The sequence below is a fragment of the Scyliorhinus canicula genome, chromosome 5 (genome assembly GCF_902713615.1).
Source record: "Scyliorhinus canicula chromosome 5, sScyCan1.1, whole genome shotgun sequence".
Taxonomy (NCBI): domain Eukaryota; kingdom Metazoa; phylum Chordata; class Chondrichthyes; order Carcharhiniformes; family Scyliorhinidae; genus Scyliorhinus; species Scyliorhinus canicula.
Genome location: NC_052150.1, coordinates 182,270,671 through 182,293,269, shown reverse-complemented (window position 1 = coordinate 182,293,269; position 22,599 = coordinate 182,270,671). Strand labels below are relative to the sequence as shown.

Here is a 22,599-nt window from a genome sequence, read left to right as displayed (position 1 = left end):
GGTGCTACGTCTAGGTGTGTCCCCATCAGAGGTAAAGGCAGCCTACTGCTTTCCGCACCCCATGCTCTTTGATGCCCTTGGAGGACCTGGAGCCTGGGGGCACCCTATGACTTACCGGTATCAGTAGCGAGGCCATGCCATCCTGTTCTGCCGCTGCCTTTGAGATGTGGTGGTGTCAAGATGGGGGGATTCGGAAGAACTGGAGACTGCCGTCAATTTCTTGGTGACAGGTCTGGGTTGGCCTCCAGTGCTTCCTCCTTCTAGACAAAGCCCTTGGGGCCCCGGAGGACTCCATGGGATGGGGGAACAGTTGGAGTGAGCCCCAGAGTCCTCTGAGTTATCTGGCGCTGCCAGTACTGGAGGCTTTCCATCGTCTGGATCATGGTGTTGCCGCCCTCAGCGATGGTCCTCAGTGACTGGGCTACGCGCTGGAGTGCCTTAGCAATGTCCACCTGCAACTGGACACTCTCTCAGTGACTGGGACATGATGTTGAGGCCCTCAGCCATGGTTGTCACAGACTGAGCCATGCCTTGGCCACCACCACACAAGACGTGCATGTTGTGCTTCAGGCTTTCCACTGCAGTCGCCACCCTAGCAGCGTTGGTCTCGGTGCCATGCACTGTTGGCACCAACTCCTGCACTTGCAGCCTTTGGGACTCCTCCAATTGGCTTTACAGTCACAGGAATGTCGCTGACACCCCCTCCTGAATGCCACGGTTGTGTCCTATCATCTGCATCAGCTCTGGGACAACCTTGTCCAGGGTCTTGGCACCTGGCTCGGACCCAGCTGCGTCCTGGTATCCGGCAGACCTCCGACTCCTGTCTCACTTGGATGTTTCTACCTCCACCTCAATGTGCATCAGCAACTGTGTGGTGCTCACCAGATTGTGCCCCAGAAGCTTGTCCACTAATGTCACCCACAAGGTGTGTGCCTCTGCGTTGGTGGGAGGTGCAGCTGATAGTTATGTATAATGCATTAATGGTAGTCTCCACAGAGCTCGCCTCTGAGGTGTTCTCTTGGGTGGCGGCCGGGGGGCGGCGGGGACGACTCCGGATGGCTCAGCCTCATAAGATCGAGATCCTACAAAACAATGGACATGTGGTCAGTGAGTGGATCATTTTGTCTGAGATGAACTATTCCTTTGAGACAGGTCATCTGGATGAAGAGGCAATAGATCCTCACCTCACTGGTGCAGGCCAACCTCGCTGTCAGTGACTGCTCTCTCTCCTTGGGCAACCCCGCAATTTCCAGGGTCCGTTCCTCATCAAGACGGGGTGAGGACTCGAATCTCTGGGACTCTGCCTCCGCCTTGGCCCTTTACCATTTATTATGGGCTATCTTCTCCCATGGGGACAAAGAGAGAGCATTTGAGCCACACGCTTGATGGGTCGGGGGGTCTAAAGCAGGGGGCATCTGTGGACACTGCACCTGGACAAGAAGGGGTTGTGCTGGTGGTTTCCAGGGGGTTCTGAGGAACAAGCATGGAGATCGGATGTGGGGAGGCTGCCATGTGTCAGCCAGTGAATTGAGGGGAGAGGTGACTTACCCTTGCAGCTCATCGGAGGCTACTCCCTCCCAGGTGGCATTGCTGACCCTGCTGCTGGTCCCCCGACCCCTCGGGGGAAAATTGTGGTCCGTATCTCATCCACAGCTTGGCCTGGTCGGCATCACCAAAGCGAGGAGCAGGTCTGCGCACTGCCATGCTTGCATGGTGACTGAGTGAGTGGTAAAGGGGCCGTTAAAAACAGCTCTCCCTTGATAGTGACAAGTTGCTGAGGCGCAAGTCTGGCGAATCAGATGGTGAAGGAGGCAGTAATGTCAAGAATCTCCTGGGGGTTGGAGTATAAGAATAGGGAAGTCTTGCTGCAACTGTGCAAGGTGTTAATGAGGCCATATCTGGAATACAGTGAGTAGTTTTGGGCCCCTTATGTCAGGAAAGATATTGGGTGGGATTCTCGGTCCTGGGACACCCGGATCACGTTCCCCGACAGGATGGAGAATCGGGCGTCAGGGAAAATTTGGGATCGACTAACGGCCGCCAACCCGATTGCGATGCTCCGACCCCCCCCCCCCCCTGCTGGTGCGGGAACAAGATCCATGCCTGTGCCTGGCAAAGGATTTAAATTAATGCAAATGGGTCACAATGACCCACTTGCATTAATTTGGCGGGCCTGGCACCCTCTGATCCGGCCCTCCACTATTCTTTGGTCTTCGGGACCGAGAATCACGTGTACGCAGGTCACCTGTGGTCTCTACCAGCGTGGCTCTGGCGTGGTGGGTTTACTATCTTGGACGAGTGCGAGGTCCACCACGCCAGGGACACATGCCAGAGACCATCCAAGCCTAACTGAGGACCACTCCACCCCCTCCCCCCACAATGCGCTGCCTGCCAACCCACCCTCTACAAGACACCTGCCCCTTGACCCCCTGTCTAATTACACCTTCCAACTCTTAGCCTGTAGCCCTGTAGTAACAGCACCTCAAGCACAAATCTGGTTTTCTTAATTGATAGGGGAATCAATGTTTATGGGGAGAAGGCAGAAGATTGGGAAGAAACTGTACATCAGCCATGATCGAATGATGGAGCGGGCCTGATAGGCCGAATGGCCTAATCTACTACTATGTTTTCTGGTCTTATGGAAGCAAGAGAGCAGTCCAGATAAAGCAGTGAGAATAATTTCCACTTCAACACTAACTGTGAAGCTCTCGTGCTCAATCTTCCAGGAGAGCAGCTGTGATTTACTTCTGCTTCCCAGAGATACATTAGCTACAAGTCATTCGTAGCTTTCTAGACGTGGTCTGTGATTGACATCTTCTACAAACCATCTGCAGCTTTGATTCATTTATCTCCCTTCATGGATCAGTGACTCCAAGTGGTGAAACCCCAATATTTGTAAACATTGACCAGTTGAAAGAAAGTTAAGTGCAGTGCAATCATGTGCTTGCATGCGGGGAATGCACTTACATCTCTTTGATGTTGTCCGTGTTGAAGTGGGCTGTCCTGAGATGAGATCCCTTAAAACTGAACAGTTAGGATTGCACTAAAATAGTTCTACGCAAGTTAGTTTATTAAGGATTGTGATTAATCATAGATAGTATAGCCAGGAAGCATTATTAACCATTTAGCAAGTATTATTAGGACACAGCAGCAATAAGCATTCAAACTCTTGCTACAAGCAGTGGCCACAATGCATGATGGGATTTAAGCTAGCTAACGTGCCTATGTTTTTCAGACAAACAGGGATATACAGAAATAGTGTGGTCAGCAATAACATGGTCAGCTCAATAAACAGTTCTTATCAGTGCCCCCAAAATCCTGTTTTAGACAATCCATATAAAGAGAAACCAACTTTGGCATCCTGCCCCTAAATGAACAATGAGGTGGACAGGGACTGGCTGCAATAAGTAGTTTGGGAATGGACAAAAAATACTTCATAATTGGCGCAGTATCCTAGTAAACAATAGGTGGCAGGATGGGGTTAAATAATGAGCCAATCACAAGTCATCATGTTGCTTAAAGTAAACTTCACTGGTCAATATAAAATTCCAAGGATTGGATCAAGTCCAACTGGGTTGTGCTATTACTTTTTGGAAAACTATAATTGGCCTGTTTGTACATGTGTCAGCACAGTGATTTTGACATTCATCCAGATCACTGTCCCACGTGCATGGACCAAGCTCAGAAAAATAAAGCCGTCTTAACCGGAGTTGATGTGTCTGCAGATCTGTCTGTTCAGCTGAGCTGTAACTAAGAGGAAGGAACCCCACGTAAAAGCTAGCTCAATACTCAGTCTTTGGAAACACTCCTACAAGCTTTAGCACTGCGGCAAGGTTGCCCACAGGACTCCGGCAGAATCATGCATCTCCAAAGCGGGCGAGTAATTTTAAATTTACCACCGAGTGGATAGAGGAGGTGCGTATCAGATGGCCGGATCCATAAGTTGTACGACCCGAACAAGGGGTAAAAGCTGCAGAGTAGGTAGCGGCAGACACATGCAACACTGAGAACGAGCTATGTTGGGTGGGCAAAGACGGACTTTTGCACCACGCTGATGAGCAGTGTAGGATAAACAACCGCACATTAAAAAGACTGGAAAGGTTAGGACTTTGCGATGATTTGATGGAGGTCAAAACAGGAAACCCTCAGTGGAGACTCGATGGCAGTATGATGCAAACCATTGTTATTGAGCTAAGAAGTTGTTCAAAAAGATGGTTGAGAGAAGATTTGATTCAGAAGCACCTGAGATCGAGCAGAAGGCTTGGTGAATTGGGCAGTTTAAACCAATTGCAGCTGTCATACTTGCTGCTATGATGACAAACAGACTCTGAACTGATGTGCAGTAAGAAGTGGAGAGAAGCTCAGACTAAGTGACAAGACAGACAAAACTGGTGTCATTATTCTGAGTCTGTGTGCACAACAAGATTTAAACTCCACTGCTTAGAGCAGTGTTTTTCAAACTTTTATTTTCCTGGGACCCACTTTTAGAAACTGGCGGACCTTCGGGTCCCATGCCAGCCGACCTTCGTGAGACACCATTAATGCTTACTTTTATTGCGGCAGGTGGGCCTGCTTGGTCCTCATGACTATCTTGCTTTGACATTCAATGTTATATTTCTGCTAAGGACTTCAGCTGACGATTTAAGTTCTTGCTTAGTGCTTTGAAAAAAGTCAAGAGGTTTGCCCTCATACTCGCCATGTTTACTTTTCAAATGCCTTTGAAGATTTGAGGGTTTTAAACTTAATTTGTCAGTACTTACCTGTATAAAAGACACAAGGGGCGTGATTCTCCGCCCCCCACGCCGGGTGGGAGAATAGCGGGAGGGCCTCCCGACATTTTTCACGCCCTCCGCTATTCTCTCCCCCCCCCCCCCGCCCGACCGACGCCACGAATCGCCGCTCGCCGTTTTTTAACGGCGAGCGACGAATCTCCGAGGCCGATGGGCCGAGCGGCCGGGCCTTCACGCCCATTTCAACACGGCAGCAAACACACCTGCTCACTGCCGTCGTGAAACGGGCGGCAGATGCCCGTTTGGGGCATCTGGGGGCCCGATTGGCATGGCAGTACCACGGCCGTGCCAAGGGGGGCATAGGCCCGCGATCGGTGCCCACTGATCGTGGGCCGTGCGTCCGTAACGGACCCACTCTTTTCCCTCCACCGCCCCGCAAGATCAAGCCGCCACGTCTTGCGGGGCGGCTGAGGGAAAAGACGGCAACTGCGCATGTGCGGGTTGGCGTTGTCCAACCTGCGCATGCGCGGCTAACGTCATCGGTCGCGTCAGCCAGCGTGACGCTTGACGTGCAGCCTTGACAACCGCCGCCAAGGCCGCGCCGCCGTGACGCACAGGGCAGCGCTCCTAGCCCCGCCCGGGGGGGAGAATCAGCCCCGGAAGTGGGCGTGAAGGCTGCCGTGGGTCACGGCCTGTCCCATGGCAGCCTTACGATTCTCCGCATTTGCGGAGAATCTCGCCCATGGGCTTTGCATCCTGATTTGCACTGGGACAATAAATACCATACCTCAAGAAATTATCTTTATACTGTTTTGTTCCTGATTTCAGTTTCTAATTAATTGTTTGTTCACCAGAGGCCCTGGAGCTCGGGGGACAGCTCACATCAGCACTGCCTTGCCCTACCTTGGACTCTCCTGTGAATCTCTCGCCAGCAGATTTAGTTGTGAGATCCTGTTCTGTTTGCAGCTCTGGCCCTCTCTACCTTATTACAAAATGACCCATCTTCAGTTCTTCACACAGTCCAACATGTTGCTGGCAACTACAAAATGGAGGAATCCACCTCTATGGTTTTGCAGCCTAAGCATTGATGTGCCGGGTGAATAACCTGTTCTCTACTGCTGCCTCTGGTGGAAAGACTCATCGTTCATATTTAAAGGCTGGTCACGGCTGGCATTCTTTTTTTTACTTTGAAACTTTATTTCTAATACCTAATTTTTCCAAATTTATGACTTTTTACTGCTAAAATTTAAAATAACTTCAGTTGAACATGTTCATCCTTACATTTACACTCAAACTTTGTTTTAAATATATTCCCATTACTTTAGAAATATAACCAATTATAGAACAAAGTACAATCTTGTATTGACTTTACAAACTATGACTTTAGCGGAGATGAAGTAACTTGTCAAACACGCACAATATCACACTATCTCTTACTGCTTCCACTGCATTGCATTATCCAAGCATCCAAGTCACCTCCTGCTCCATTATAATCAAAGTAAGAAGTCTTACAACACCAGGTTAAAGTCCAACAGGTTTGTTTCAAACACGAGCTTTCGGAGGACTGCTCCTTCCTCCTTCCTCATTCACCTGAGGAAGGAGCAGTGCTCCGAAAGTTTGTGTTTGAAACAAACCTGTTGGACTTTAACCTGGTGTAGTAAGACTTCTTACTGTGCTCACCCCAGTCCAACGCCAGCATCTCCACATCATTATAACCAAAAGCAATTACTTCCTGGTTTCCAGAGATGTCGACACAAGGTGATGTCTGTAGGTTTCTTCCAGTGTTCACATATTGACTGGCCTCGGTTAAACAGTATTCTGAGAAACCTGGCCTGGCTTCCTCTCACTGTATCCACCCCACTGTATCCACTCCAGTCACAGGCCACTTCCAGACCACAACTTATATTCGTGGGAGTGCAAATGGACTTTGTGCTGGCAGTTGAACGGATTGACTAAGGAGTCGTAGGTTGCATACTGCCGATCGGTGACGGGGACGAGCCGAGCAGCGCGCAAAGGACGATCAATAGAGCGGAGCTCCAAGCTAGGGCCACCACTGTTAGCATCGCATCCACGTGGGCGCCCGTCAGCCCTAGTTGCTCCCACCCCCAACCGCTCTGCGCGCGGCAACTAGCACACAGCCCAGCCTCGCGCTGCCCTCCCCCTCAAACACCGCAACTAATTGGGGACTGCCCGTGGTCGGCATTCTTAAAAGCTGGTCACGGCAGTTGGGAACTTCTTCCCACAATTGCGAATGCCACGACCGATCGCTCCACGACCCTCCCAACAGCCACCTGCAATCCACCTGCGGGTCGTGACCCTGATGTACCGTCAATTACCTCGAGACTGTGGTGAATGTAACTCCGTAATTCACACTACTGTATATACATGAGACCATGCATTTGTAAGCGCAGTTGCGTTGCCCGACCACTAAGGGGAGTAGCGCTGGGAATGCTTAGGAGTTTGTACAGGGCTCCACCCGTGGCTCCGCCCACGACTCCTCCCCTGGAGTGCTGTATAAATATCAATGCTGAGAGCCAGTCGTTCAGTTCATCGAGAGTTCAACGCGGAACAGGCTGGCTCTGTTGTAAGTAGATTAAAACCACTGTTCATATCTTAAAGCACGTGTCTAGTGAATTGATGGTTCCATCAGAGACGAGAATGGTGAAACAATTGAGGCTTTATTGCACAAGATGCTGTGCCTCCTGCAGCTGGAACCAGAATGGGAGCAGCGCAGGAGAGCATATACTTTTATACGCCAGGGATTTACCATCATGCCTGTAATATACGGGCAGTGCCGTAATGCATACTAGTGGTGTTTACCACATTCACCCCCTGTTAAAAAAAAGTCTGGCGGGGTGACAAAAACATTACAAATTAAGTCTGTTGGGGGCTTTGACCCTCCGCCGCGATCGCCTCAGTCCTGCATGGTGATGTGGGCGCCGACGTGGTCACCTGTGACTCTGGGAGGGTGTTGTCCTCATCTTCATCACCCCTGAGTGGATCCAGTGGGAGGACAGATCCCGCTGGGGTGGGGGCTGCGGTGAGGTTCGCTGGAGGGAGGGTGAGTGGTGCAGGAATGATTGAGGCAACCCGGGGAGGGGGGGGGGGGGGGGAAGCGGTGTCAAGTCAGGGGTCGTGAGCGGGGTCCCAGCGGGTGCCAGGTCCCGGAGAGAGACTGTGTCTTGGCGCCCGTCAGGGTGTGCCACGTAGGCGTACTGTGGGTTTGCATGGAGGAAGTGGACTTTCTCGACCAAGGGGTCCGATTTATGGCTCCGCACATGCTTCCGGAGGAGCACAGGACCAGGAACTGTCAGCCATGTTGGGCGTGAGATCCCGGAGGTGGACTTCCTGGGGAATGAAAACACATGTTTGTGAGGGGTCTCATTAGTCACGGTGCACAGGAGCGACCGGATGAAGTAGAGCGCGTCGGGGTGGACCTCCTGCCAGCGGGAGACCGGGAGATTTTTAAACCGCGGGGCCAGCAGGACGGCCTTCCAGACCGTCCCGTTCTCCCTCTCCACCTGCCCGTTTCCCTGCGGGTTGTAGTTGGTCGTCCTGCTCGAGGTGATGCCCTTGCTGAGCAGGAGCTGACGCAGCTCATCGCTCATGAAGGAGGATCCCCGATCACTGTGGATGGAGGTGGGGAAACCGAACAGAGTGAAGATGCTGTGCAGGGCTTTAATTACCGTGGCAGAAGTCATGTCGGGGCATGGGATAGCGAAAGGGAACCGGGAGTACTCGTCAATTATGTTGAGGAAGTACACGTTGTGGTCAGTGGAGGGGAGGGGCCTTTTGAAGTCCACGTTGAGGCGCTCAAAGGGGCGGGAGAGCTCGCTCTATCTGGTCGGTAGAAGTGCGGCTTGCACTCTGCGCAGACTTGGCAGTCTCTGGTGACGGTCCTGACCTCCTCAATGGAGTAGGGCAGGTTGCGGGCCTTGACAAAATGGAAGAACCGGGTGACCCCCGGGTGGCAAAGGTCATAGTGGCCCGGAGTCGGTCCACTTGTGCGCTGGCACATGTACCGTGGGATAGGGCATCAGGGGGCTCGTTGAGCTTCCCCAGGCAATACAAGATCTCATAATTATAGGTGGAGAGCTCGATCCTCCACCTCAAGATCTTGTCATTTTTGATCTTGCCCCGCTGTGTATTATTAATCATGAAGGCAATCGACCGTTGGTCAGTGAGGAGAGCGAATCTCCTGCTGGCCAGATAATGCCTCCAATGTCGCACAGCTTCCACAATGGCTTGGGCCTCCTTTTCAACAGAGGAATGCCGAATTTCGAAGGCATGGAGGGTGCGGGAAACGAAAGCCACGGGTCTGCCCGCTTGGTTGAGGGTGGCGGCCAGAGCCACGTCTGATGCGTCGCTCTCCACTTGAAAGGGGGGGGACTCATCGACCGCGTGCATCGTGGCCTTGGCAATGTCCGCCTTGATGTGGTTGAAGGCCTAGCAGGCCTCAGCCGTCCGGGGAAAAACTGTGAACTTGATGAGTGGGCGGGCCTTGTCCGCATAATTAGGGACCCACTGAGCGTAATACGAGAAACACCCCAGGTATTGTTTCAGGGCCTTGGGGAAGTGGGGAGAGGGAGTTCCAGGAGGGGGCGCATGTGGTCAGCGTCAGGCCCTAGGACTCCATTTTCCACCACGTAGCCGAGGATGGCTAAGCGGTTGGTGCGGAACACGTATTTCTCCTTATTGTATGTGAGGTTAAGGAGTTTGGTGGTATGGAGGAATTTTTAGAAGTTTGTATCGTGGTCCTGCTGATCGTGACCACAGATGGTGACATTATCTAGGTACGGGAGGTGGCCTGCAGCCTGTACTGGTCAACCATTCGGTCCATCTCTCGCTGGAAGACCGAGACCCCATTGGTGACGCAGAAGGGAACTCTGAGGAAGTGATAGAGGCGGCCATCTGCTTCGAACGCATTGTATTGGCGGTCCTCCGGGCGGATGGAGAGCTGGTGGTATGCGGACTTCAAGTCAACTGTGGAGAAGATTCGATACTGCGCAAACTGATTGACCATGTCAGATATGCGTGGGAGGGGGTACGCGTCGAGCCGCATGTACCGGTTGATGGTCTGACTGTAGTCAATGACCATCCTGTGCTTCTCTCCAGTCTTCACCACCGCTACTTGAGCTCTCCAGGGGCTGTTGCTGGCCTCAATGATCCCCTCACGCAGAAGCCGTTGGACCTCCGACCCGATGAAGGTCCTGTCCTGGGCACTGTACCGTCGTCTCCTAGTGGCGACGGGTTTGCAGTCTGGGGTGAGGTTCGTAAACAGTGAAGGTGGATCAACCTTAAGGGTCGTGAGGCCGCAGACGGTGGGGGGGGCAGGGTCCGCCGAATTTCAATGTAAGGCTTTGGAGATGGCATTGAAAATCTAGGCCAAGCAACAGGGCAGTGCAGAGATGGGGGAGGACCTGAAGTTGCTGAACTCTACGCCCTGGACGGTGAAGGTCGCGATACAGTACCCCCAGATTTCAACGGAATGGGATCCGGAGGCCAGGAAGATTTTCTGGGTGACGGGGTGTACCGGGAGGGAGCAGCGCCTTACCGTGGTGGGGCAGCGCCTTACCGGGAGGGAGCAGCGCTTTACCACGGGGCGCACAAGGCGGGCGGCATCAAAGATGGCGGCGCCCATGGGCCGCACGTGGTTTGCGGAAGGGAAGATGGTGGCGCCCACGGGCCGCACGTGGCCTGCGGAGGAGAAGATGGCGGCGCCCCTGAGTCGCACGTGGGAGGTGTAGAAACGCCGGGCCTGGAAAGAGTGGTGACCGACCGGGCCTGGCAAACAGAAACAAAGTGTCCTTTCTTTCTACACCCGTTGCAGGTCATGCTACGCGCCGGGCATGGCTGCCCTGCGTGCTTGCTTTGTCCACAAAAATAGCACTTGGGCCCCCAGAGTTGCTTGGCTGCCACGCGGCGCATGCTTGCGGTGAGCTGGAGTTGGCAGCTGGTGGGGCCCACGATGCCCAAGAGGGTGCCGCTCGGTCTAGTGTGTAGGACTCCAGGTTACGGGAGGTCACTTCTAGTGAATTAGGAAGCTGCCTAGTCTCCACAAGATCAAGCATACCCCCTTCCAATAGCCGCTGACGGACGTACATAGACTTCATGCCCGTGACATAAGCGTCTCTAATTAATAGTTCGATCTGTTGGACTGTCGAAACTGCCTGGCAGTCACAGTTCCTCCCGAGGATCTGTCGGGCCCACAAGAAATCATCCAGAATCTCCCTGGGGAGTTGCCGTCTCGTGGCCAGGAGGTGCCTGGCGTACACTTGATTCACCGGTTGAACGTAATGTCCCTTTAGGAGCGTCATCGCTTCTGAGTAGGTGGGCGCATCTCGGATGAGGGGGAAAATTTCAGGCCTCACCCACAAGTAGAGGACTTGAAGCTTCTGTGGGCCCGAGGGTTCTTCAGTGGCTGCTCTGAGGTAGCCTTCAAAACAGGCTAGCCAGTGGTCGAAGGTAGACGTGGCGTTGGCTGCGTGAGGACTCAGCTGCTCCGGATACCTACTCCTCCGGATACACATGAGCAAACTTTACCCACACAAGTAAATTCTTGAAAGAGATCTTGCACCTTCTTATCAATCACCTCTTGATTAGGCTGTACAAACTTTTGCACCTCCTTCACTTCACTTGGGCTTTCCTTTACCACTTTAACAAACCCCACTGACTTATCCTGTTTTATCATATCAGCCTTCCCAGTGCTTTTATTCAACCACCGACACTGTGACATTACATGGTCTAGTTTATTACAGTGAAAACATTTGAAATTTTTCATTTAATTTCCACCTTCCTGGATTTATTTTTTAATCTGAGGTACACTCTCCTTATTATCTCCCATCAGATCACCTTTACCTTTCCCACTTGAGTATTTCTCATGTCCCCAGTTTCTATCCCTCACAGGCTGAAACTGATGCCTGAAACCAAGGGCGGAATTCTCCGCAACGCCCTACGCCGTCGTGAAACCCGGAGTGTTTCACGATGGCATCGGAGGCCGCTCCTCGCCCCCTATTCTCCCCCGCCGGGGGGCTAGGAGCGGCGTTCCGTAAATCTCAGCCGCCGGGCCTTGAAGCTGGCGTCAAGGCGGCGCGCCGAGAATGAGGCGGCCGGCGGTGCCTAATGATGTCAGCCGCACGTGCACAGGTTGGCTGGCTCCAACCCACGCATGCGCGGTTGCCGTCTTCCCCTCCACTGCCCCGCAAGATGTGGCGGCTTGATCTTGCGAGGCGGTGGAGGGGAAAGAGTGTGTCTCTTGGAGACACCGGCCTGACGATCGGTGGGCACCGATCGCGGGCCAGTCCCCTCCCGAGCACGGCCGTGGTGCTCACTCCCCTCTCCGCCCCCCACAGGCCCCATACTCACCTTTGGCACGCTGTTCACGCCGGCAGCGGCCAGGTGTGGTTGTTGCTGGTGTGAACAGGTCGAGAACGGCAGGCCGCTCGGCCCATCCGGGCCGGAGAATTGCAGGTCGCCGTTTTTCACGGCAACCCGCGATTCTCTGAGCTGCGTGTTGCAAAACGCGATACGCCATTTTGGGGGGGGGAGAATTGCGGCGGGTGCCAGAGCGGCCCTCCCGCGATTCTCCCACCCGGTGTGGGAGCGAAGAATCGCGCCCTAAGCTTTGATTTATGAACTTATTTATAATCATAATCATCAGCCATTTCTGCTGCTAATCTCGCAGTTTAACCCTCTGCTCTTCCACATGAGTTCTCATTACATCAGGAATTGAATTTTTAAACTCCTCCAAAAGTATAATTTCTCTGAGAACTTCATACATTTGGTCTATTTTCAAAGCCCTTATCCACCTATCACAATTACTCTGTTTGAGCCTTCAAACTCCATGTATGTTTGACCAAATTCTTTCCTTAAATTTCTAAACCTTTGTCTGCAGACTTCATGCACTTGTTCATATGCACCTAAGATGGATTTTTTCACCTCGTCATATGACTCAGATACCTCCTCCGGTAGTGATGCAAACACTTCACTCGCCCTACCTACAAGATTTGTTTGAATCAGTAATACCCACATGTCCTGTGGCCATTTCATTTGTTTAGCTACCTTAGAACATAGAACGATACAGCGCAGTACAGGCCCTTTGGCCCTCGATGTTGCACCGACATGGAAAAAATCTAAAGGCCATCTAACCTACACTATGCCCTTATCATCCATATGCTTATCCAATAAATTTTTAAATGCCCTCAATGTTGGCGTGTTCACTACTGTTGCAGGTAGGGCATTCCACGGCCTCACCACTCTTTGCGTAAAAAACCCACCTCTGACCTCTGTCCTATATCTATTACCCCTCAATTTAAGGCTATGTCCCCTCGTGCTAGCCACCTCCATCCGCGGGAGAAGGCTCTCGCTGTCCACCCTATCTAACCCTCTGATCATTTTGTATGCCTCTATTAAGTCACCTCTTAACCTTCTTCTCTCTAACGAAAACAACCTCAAGTCCATCAGCCTTTCCTCATAAGATTTTCCCTCCATACCAGGCAACATCCTGGTAAATCTCCTCTGCACCCGTTCCAAAGCTTCCACGTCCTTCCTTTCATGAGGCGACCAGAACTGTACGCAATACTCCAAATGCGGCCGTACTAGAGTTTTGTACAACTGCAACATGACCTCATGGCTCCGGAACTCAATCCCTCTACCTATAAAGGCCAACACACCATAGGCCTTCTTCACAACCCTATCAACCTGGGTGGCAACTTTCAGGGATCTATGTACATGGACACCGAGATCCCTCTGCTCATCCACACTACCAAGAATTTTACCATTAGCCAAATATTCCGCATTTCTGTTATTCTTTCCAAAGTGAATCACCTCACACTTCTCCACATTAAACTCCATTTGCCACCTCTCAGCCCAGCTCTGCAGCTTATCTATGTTAAAATTCTCAAATGAAATGAAAAAGGCTTCCACCTCCTTCTCGTCAAACCTTGGCAATGCTTGGACATATTTAAATAGATCCCCACCAAGCCTTCGACTTTGACGCTCTTTCTCACTATCCTCATCAGTATCATTCAACTGTATGTTTCCCTTTACGTCTGCCAATTTTAACTGACTGTCATGTTTCATGGCCATTTTCTGAAGTTCAAACTTTCTCTCTTTTTTCCTTTCCTCGCTATCTCTTTATTTTTGTTCAGCTAGGGCTATTCTTTCTTTGTTTCTTTCTTCTCTGTCCTTTTCTTTTTCCCCGATCTGTATCTCTCTTTCTCTTTCTTTTTCTCTAATTGCATATTCAAGCTGCTTTAATTCTTTTTGATGTTCAAGTTGCTTCATCTGCAACTGGATCTTTGCCATTTCTGATGAGTCAGACTCTATCTCAGGCAACTTTAAATGCTTAGCCACCGCTATAATTACCTCATCTTTTCGCATTTTGTCAGGTAATGTTAACTGCAATGTTTTTGCCAAATCTAACAGTCTGCTTTTAGTCTCTGTCCGTAAGGTATTGCGTGTGACCGCCTCCATCCCCAAAAACTTCTGAGCCTCTGAAAGAGCCATTGTCCACAACACATTCCTTACTTAAACTAGAATACCACATCTACAAAGCAACCACAATATGCTCACCACTCATTGTCTTTAAGTTCACTAAGCCAATCTAATAGATAGACTTTTATCCCCTTCGTGCCCCCAATTTGTTATGGGCCAGGGTTTAGAGAACCCCAAAGTGTATCATGGAATTCACCTGACCCACAACTTTTAATAGTTTGTGGTATGGGGAGCACATGGCCCACTCTACAGGTGTGGTACAGCAGAAATTGGAAAGCATTTTTTAAAGCAAAATAATGTTTATTCTATGAACTCAAGTTAACCTTTTTAAAACATACAGTGAACATCTTAGCAACCATTAATTCAAATACAACCACCAAAGACTACAATACTAAGTAATCCTTTAAGCTTTCCTTTTAACATCCATATGAATTAAAAACAAACCCTTTAACAGAAGCACATCAGGTTAAAGTCACTACTGAAATCATTTATAATTCTGAATTCACCAAATGATCAAGAGATAGTTTTTTGATGGCAGAGAGAACAGCAGTACACCTGTTTGGTCTGGCTTCAGCTCCAACACTGAAAATGAAACAAACACACCCTGCAGCAAACAGCCTAAAACGAAAGTAAAATGCTCACAGACACCCCAGCTGCACCCACACTCTGACATCACTGACAAACACCCATTTCTTAAAGGTACCTTACTTAAACACCCTATTCTTTTTCTTTTTATCAATTTAGATTGCCCAATTATTTTTTCCAATTAAGGGGCAATTTAGCGTGGCCAATCCACCTACTCTGCAAATTTTTGGGTTGTGGGGGCAAAACCCACGCAGACACGGGGAGAATGTGCAAACTCCACACGGACAGTGACCCAGAGCCGGGATCGAACCTGGGACCTCAGCGCCGTGAGGCGGTTGTGCTAACCACTAGGCCAACGTGAAACACCCTATTCTTAAAGGTACTCTCACATGACACTGCACACACACGGGGAGAATGTGCAAACTCCAGTACAGTAACCCATAGCCTGGATCGAACCTGGGACCTCGGCGCCGTGGGACTAATCACTGAGCAGTGCTAATCACTGAGCCACCGTGCTGCCCCTCGAGTCCATTATTAAAGATTAGATCGCAGAGTACTTGGAAGTCCATCATAAATAGGACTGTGTCAGCACGGCATCGTCGTGGGGAGGTCATGTCTGACAAATCTGTTGGAGTTCTTTGAGGAAGTAACATGGAAGTTAGACAAAGGAGAACCAGTGGACGCAATTTATTTAGATTTCCAGAAGGCCTTTGACAAGGTGTTACATAGGAGACTGTTAAATAGGTTAAGAGCCCAGGGTGTTAAGGGTAAGATCCTGGCATGGAGAGATTGGCTGACTGGCGGAAGGCAGAGAGTTGGGATAAAGGGTCTTTTTCAGGATGACAGCCTGTGACTAGTGGTGTGTCTCAGGGGTCGGTGCTGGGACCACAACCTTTTACAGTATACATTAATGATCTGGAAGATGAAACTGAAGGCACTGTTGCTAAGCTTGCAGATGATACAAAGATCTGTAGAGCAGCAGGTAGTATTGAGGAAGCAGGTGGGCTTCAGAAGGATTTGGACAGGCTTGGAGAGTGGGCAATGAATTGGCAGATGGAATACAATGTGGAAAAGTGTGAGGCTATGCACTTTGGAAGGAGAAATGGATGCATAGTCTATTTTCTAAATAGGAAGAAGCTTAGGTAATCAGAAGCACAAAGGGACTTGGGAGTCCTTGTTCATGATTCTCTTCGGGTTAACGTGTAGGTTCAGTCGAAGTTAAGAAGGCAAATGCAATGTTAGCATTCCTGTCAAGAGGGCGAGAATACAAGACTAGGGATGTACTTCTGAGGCTGTATAAGGCTCTGGTCAGACCTCATTTGGAGTATTGTGAGCAGTTTTGGGCCCCATATCCAAAGAAGGATGTGCTGGCCTTGGAAAGGATCCAGCGGAGGTTCACAAGAATGATCCCTGGAATGAAGAGCTTGTCGTATGAGGAATGTTGAGGAATCTGGGTCTGTACTCGTTGGAGTACAGACCCAAGGATGAGGCGGGATTATATTGAATCTTACTAGAAGCAGAGGACATAATCTCAGAATAAAGGGACAATCCTTTAAAACAGAGATGAGGAGGAATTTCTTCAGCCAGAGCGTGGTGAATCTGTGGAGCTCTTTGCCGCAAAAGTCTGTGGAGGCCAAATCACTGAGTATTTTTAAGATAGAGATAGATATATTCTTGATTAATAAGGGGATCAGGGGTTTTGAGGAGAAGGCAGGAGAATGGGGATAAGAAAATATCAGCCATGATTGAATGGCGGAATAGACTCGATGGTCCGAGAGCCTAATTCTTCTCCTATGTCTTATGGTCTTATAACAATCATTCAAAAAATTTACCTGGGTCATTTATAGAGACGTCTTCAGTGATCTTTTAGAAGACAGCTGACTAGGCCATCCAAGGCCTCCTATCAATCGATGGAATTTGTTTCTGAAAATAGACTCCATTTTTAAATTCTCACCATTGTTCTCAAACCCCACCATGGTGTCTTCTTTTGTGATCTCCTTCATCCCTGCAACCCCCTTAAATATCTGTGCTCCTCTAATTCTGGTTTCTTGAGCTTCCTGATTTTATTGACCTGGACCGGTTGGACTACACCCCAGAGTTCTAAATGAGATAGCTGAGGAGATTGTGGCGTCATTGGTGATGATCTTCCAGGAATTACTGGACGCAGGAAGGGGCCCAGAGGACTGACAAAATGGCTAATTTAACACCCTGTTTAAGAAGGGAGGGAGGAAGAAGATGTGAATTTATAGGCCGATTAGCGTGACTTCAGTCATTGGTAAGATTTTCGAGTACATTTTTAAAGATGAGATCACAGAATACTTGAATGTGCATGATAAAATAGGACTGTGTCATGAGAATGTCGCTTTAAGAAATGTTTGGCTGCTCATGTTACTGCAGTGATGTCAGAGTGTGGGTGGGACTGAGCTCTGGTTCTGCTTTTTAGTTTCACTTTGAGAAAAGCTTGGGTGTGTCTGTCTTTTTGGTTTCGTTTTTCAGTGTGTTGCAGCTGAAGTCAGTCAAAGCAGCTGTACTGTTGATCTCTCTGCCATGAAGGACTATCTCTTGATCATTTGGTGAATTCAGAAATTTAAATGTTTTCAGTATTGAATGTAAACCCTGATGTGCTTCTGGTTAAAGGTTGTTAAGTCTTTTGGATGTTAAAAGGGCAGCTTAAAGGATTACTTAGTGTTGTATTCTTTGGGGGTTATCTTTGAATTAATGGTTGCTAAGATATTCACTGTTTGTTTTAAAAAAGGTTAACTTGAGTTCATAGAATAAACATTGTTTTGGTTTAAAAAACACTTTTCCATTTCTGCTGTACCACACCTCTGGAGTGGGCTGTGTGCTCCCCATACCATAATCTATTAAAAGTTGTGGGTCAGGTGAACTCCATGATACACTTTAGGATTCTCTAAACCCTGGCCCATAACAACTGAGTCAGCACGGCTTCATCAAGGGGAGGTCATGTCTGAAAAATCTATTCAATTTCTTTGAGGAGGTAACAAGGAAGTTGGACAAAGGAGAACCAGTGGTCATAGAGTCATAGATAGAGTTATAGATGATTACAGTATGGAAATAGGCCTTTCGGCCCAGCTAGTCCATGGCACCCAGTTTCTATCATTAAGCTAGTCCCACTTGTCCGCATTTGGCTCATATCCCTCTATACCCACCCTGCCCATGTAACTGTCAACCTGATTTTTAAAGGAAAACATTGTACCCACCTCCACCACTGCCTCTGGCAGCTCGTTGCAGATGCTCATCACCCTCTGTATGAAAACATTTCCCCTCTGGTCTCTTTTGTATCTCTTCCATCTCACCTTAGACATATGCCCTCTAGTTCTGGACTCCTCTACCTTTGGGAAAAGATGTTGACATCTACCTTATCTAAGCTCGTCATTATTTTATAGACCTCTAAAAGATCACCCCTAAGCCTCCTATGCTCTAGGGAAAAAAGGCCCAGCCTATCCAGCCTCTCCTTATAACTTAGACCATCAAGTCTGGGTAGCATCCTCTTAAATCTCTTCTGAACTTTCTAGTTTAACAATATCCTTTTGTTAAGAGGGTGACCAGAACAGAACACAGTATTCCATGTGTGGTCTTACCAATGTCTTGGACAACTTCAGCAAGACGTCCCAACTCCTGTATTCAATATTCTGACTAATAAAACCTGGCATGCTGAATGCCTTCTTCACCACCCTGTTCACCTGCGACTCCACCTACCAGGAGCTATGAACCTGTACCCCTAGATCACTTTGTTCTGTAACTCTTCCCAACTCCTTACCATTAACTGAGTAGGCCCTGCCCTTATTTGATCTACCAAAATGTATCAGCTCACATTTATCCAAATTAAACTCCATCTGCCATTCATCGACCCACTAGCCCAATTGATCCTGTTGCAATCTCATATAACCTTCTTCACTATCTACTTACTATGCTACCAATCTTGGTGCCATCTGCAAACTTACTAACCATGCCTCCTAAATTCTCATCCAAATCATTAATATATATGACAAATAACAGTGGACCCAGCACAGATCCCTGAAGCACACTGCTGGTCACAGGCTCCAGATTGCAAAACAACCCTCCACAACCACCTTTTGGCTTTGGTTGTCAAGTCAATTTTGTATCCAATTAGCTACCTCACCCTGCATTCTGTGAGATTTAACCTTTTGCAACAACCTACCATGCTGTACTTTGTCAAAGGCCTTGCTAAAGCCGATGTCGACTGCACTGTCCTCATCTACCCTCTTGGTTACCCCTTCAAAAAACTGAATCAAATTCGTGCGACATGACTTTTCCCTTACAAAGCCATTTCCCTAATTAGCCCTTGCCTGTCTAAATGCTTTAGATCCTGTCCCTCAGAATACCTTCTTACAATTTAACCACTACAGAAGTAAGGCTAACCGATCTTTAGTTCACAGACTTATCCTTGCAGCACTTCTTAAACAAGGGCACAACATTTGCTACCCTCCAATCTTCAGGCACCTCCCCTGTGGTTGTCGATGGTTTAAATATCTCAGCTAGGGGGCCGGCAATTTCCTCCCTAGCCTCCCACACGTCCTGGGATACATTCCATCAGGTCCCGGGGATTTATCTATCTTGATGCACTTTAAACCTCCAGCACCTCCTTCTCTGTAATATGTACGTTCCTCAAGACATCACTTTTTATTTCCCCAATTTCTGAAATATCTGTGCCCTCAACTATAGATAATGACGAGAAATAGTTATTTAGGACCTCTCCCATCCCTTGTGGATCTACACATAGATGACCTTGTTTATCCTTAAGAGGCTACCCTCTCCCTCATCACCCTTTTACCCTTTATGTATCTGTAAAAGCTCTTTGGATTTTCCTTTGCCTCATCTGCCAAGACAATCTCATGTGTCCTTTTTGCCCTCCTGATTTCTCTCTTAACTCTATTCCGACAAGCCCTATATGAAATATGATTTATTTAGATTTCCAGAAGGCCTTTGACAAGGTGCCACATAGGAGACTATTAAATAGGTTAAGAGCCCATGGTGTTAAGGGTAAGATCCTGGCATGGATAGAGGATTGGCTGACTGGCAGAAGGCAGAGAGTGGGGATAAAGGGGTCTTCTTCAGGATGGCAGTCGGTGACTAATGGTGTGCCTCAGGCGTCTGTGCTGGGACCACAACTTTTCACAATATATATTAATGATTTGGAAGAAGGAACTGAAGGCACTATTGCTAAGTTTGCAGATGATACAAAGATCTGTAGAGGGACAGGTAGTATTGAGGAAGTAGGGGGGCTGCAGAAGGATTTAGACAGGCTAGGAGAGTGGGCAAAGAAGTGGCAGATGGAATACAATGTGGAAAAGTGTCAGGTTATGCAGTTTGGAAGGAGAAATGGAGGCATAGACTATTTTCTAAATGGGAAGGGGCTGAGGAAATCAGAAGCACAAAGGGACTTGGGAGTACTTGTTCACAATTAAGGTTAACGTGCAGGTTCAGTTGGTGTTAGGAAGGCAAATGCATTCATGTCGAGAGGGCCAGATTACAAGACCAGGGATGTACTTCTGAGGCTGTGTACGGTTCTGGTCAGAGCCCATTTGAAGTATTGCGAGCAGCTTTGGGCCCTGTATGTACGGAAGGATGGCCTTGGAAAGGGTCCAGAGGAAGTTCACAAGAATGATCCCTGGAAGCAAGAGTTTGTTGTCTGAGGAATGGTTGAGGACTCTGGTCTGTACTCATTGAACGTTAGAAGGATGAGGGGGGATCTTACGGAAACTTACAAGATACTGAGGCCTGGATAGAGTGGATGTGGAGAGGATGTTTCCACTTGTAGGAAAAACTAGAAGCAGAGGACATAATCTCAGAATAAAGGGACAATCCTTTAAAAAAGAGATGAGGAGGAATTTCTTCAGCCAGAGTGTGGTGAATCTGTGGAGCTCTTTGCCGCAGAAGTCTGTGGAGGCCAAATCACTGAGTATTTTTAAGACAGTGATAGATAGATTCTTGATTAATAAGGGGATCAGGGGTTATGGGGAGAAGGCAGGAGAATGGGGATGAGAAAAATATTAGCCATAATTGAATGGTGGAGCAGACTCAATGGTCTGAGTGGCCTAATTATGCTTCTATGTCTTATTCGCTCAGCCACTGTTGAATCTGTCTTCAATCTCTGGATTTCCCTCCCTAAACCTCACTGACCCACGACTCTTCAACACGCTTCTCAAAATCTATTCTTGGACTGAGTTTCTTGCCACCTGTTCTAATTTCTCCTCATGTTTTGTTTAATAATATCCCTCTGAAGCCCCCTGGGACAAATAATTATATTAAAGGCTCAATGAATACAATTTGACTTTGTTGTATTTAACATAGAATTGGTACAAATCAAAACTGGTAAAAAGACTCCTCGCTCATTGCCACAGGCCAGGAGTGATGGCAAAAAATATTCCGCAAACTAATATTACTGGCTAATCTCAATTCAAGGAATAGATTTAATGCAGGCACAGATTAAAAACTCACCCTGATATTCTTCTGATTCTGCAATTCATTTGGAAAAACTTGAAGAAATGTCTTCAACCACAGCAAATTGCGCTGTTTCATTTCATCGTTATCTTCTTGTAAATAATAATCAAGTTTAATCGCCTTTGCTTTCGTGATGTAGTTTTGATTTAGCTTTACGCCTCCAACAACTAAACCAATAAAAGTTCCATTCATCATCGGATATGAAATCTCAGTTCTGGTGGCCAAACTGTGGTTTATAAAATCTAAAATTTTATTTGGAAAGCAAGAGTCTGCTTCCCGTACACAAAGCGAATCATACCTGACCGTGACATCCTGGGGATAAGTAATGTTAAGCTGCTTCACGATTTCATCTAGTGATAAAATCTCTTGAAATGCAATCTTCGTAAGGATGTTGTCATCTTTCGATACAGCAATCAGAGAAGCAAATGACCCCTCTGTGGAAAGCCTCTGTCCAGAGAATTCAGACCCAGTGGTTGGAAAGTGTTTTTCAATAAACGCTCTCTCAGATTTTGCTGGTCCGTTAATGGGTGTAAATTGCTCTTCTATGTCATTGGCTTCGTTTATCGATAAAAAATAAAAACCTGAACCCAGAGCTGCAGAAAGTATCAGCGGGATTGTGAAGAAACACCAGACGTATTTACTCACGGAATGTCCAAGTTTATAAAAAGCACTGCGGAGATGTTTCTCGATGCAATTTGTCTGACACTGAGCCATGATGAGAGACAGACTGGCAAAAGAAAGCTCGATTCCAAAGCCAACCTCGGCGAAGTTAAGCGTTTAAGAGCAGGAAGAAGGAGCATTCTAAAGGTCAATGTGAATGTTTGCTGGTTATTTGAGCGGCTGATATGAAACCATCCAATGATAACTGCCAGTGTACATCACTGGGGGAGCAACCTAACCCAGTCTGCCATCTACCTGTTGTTGTGGAGACTGTTGCTATCCTGTTAAAGTTGCAGATCAGTCTTTCCATTCAGCCAACATCCATTAACGTAGCTTAATAATTAAACCGTTCTGTTCAGTTATGCTATGAGTATTAGTAGGAAACATCAGGGGGCGAGTTTGGAAATCCCGGCATCAGAGTAAATGATTCAGGAAATACACTGTGCTCTGCAAAAGCAGCAGGGTTTGTGAAACTAGGCTCAATTTTCAGCTGTGGTGATGATTTGCATTGAGGACAGAGAGATGCTCTAGTCCTATGCCTGACTCCTGCCTAGTAAGAAGTCTTACAACACCAGGTTAAAGTCCAACAGGTTTGTTTCAAACACGAGCTTTCGGAGCACGGCTCCTTCTTCAGGTGAATGGA

General features: G+C 48.3%; 1 protein-coding gene across 1 annotated transcript in view; it reads right to left on the bottom strand.

Moving 5' to 3' along the window:
• LOC119966471 (patched domain-containing protein 3-like) overlaps positions 1-22,070 on the bottom strand; it is a 35,374-nt gene extending 13,304 nt beyond the window's left edge. Inside the window, exon 1 of the mRNA XM_038798202.1 lies at positions 21,294-22,070. Coding sequence (XP_038654130.1) covers positions 21,294-22,010 — 717 coding nt within the window. The 5' untranslated portion in view covers positions 22,011-22,070. The remainder of the gene's footprint in view (positions 1-21,293) is intronic.
• Between the last annotated feature and the right edge of the window lie 529 nt (positions 22,071-22,599).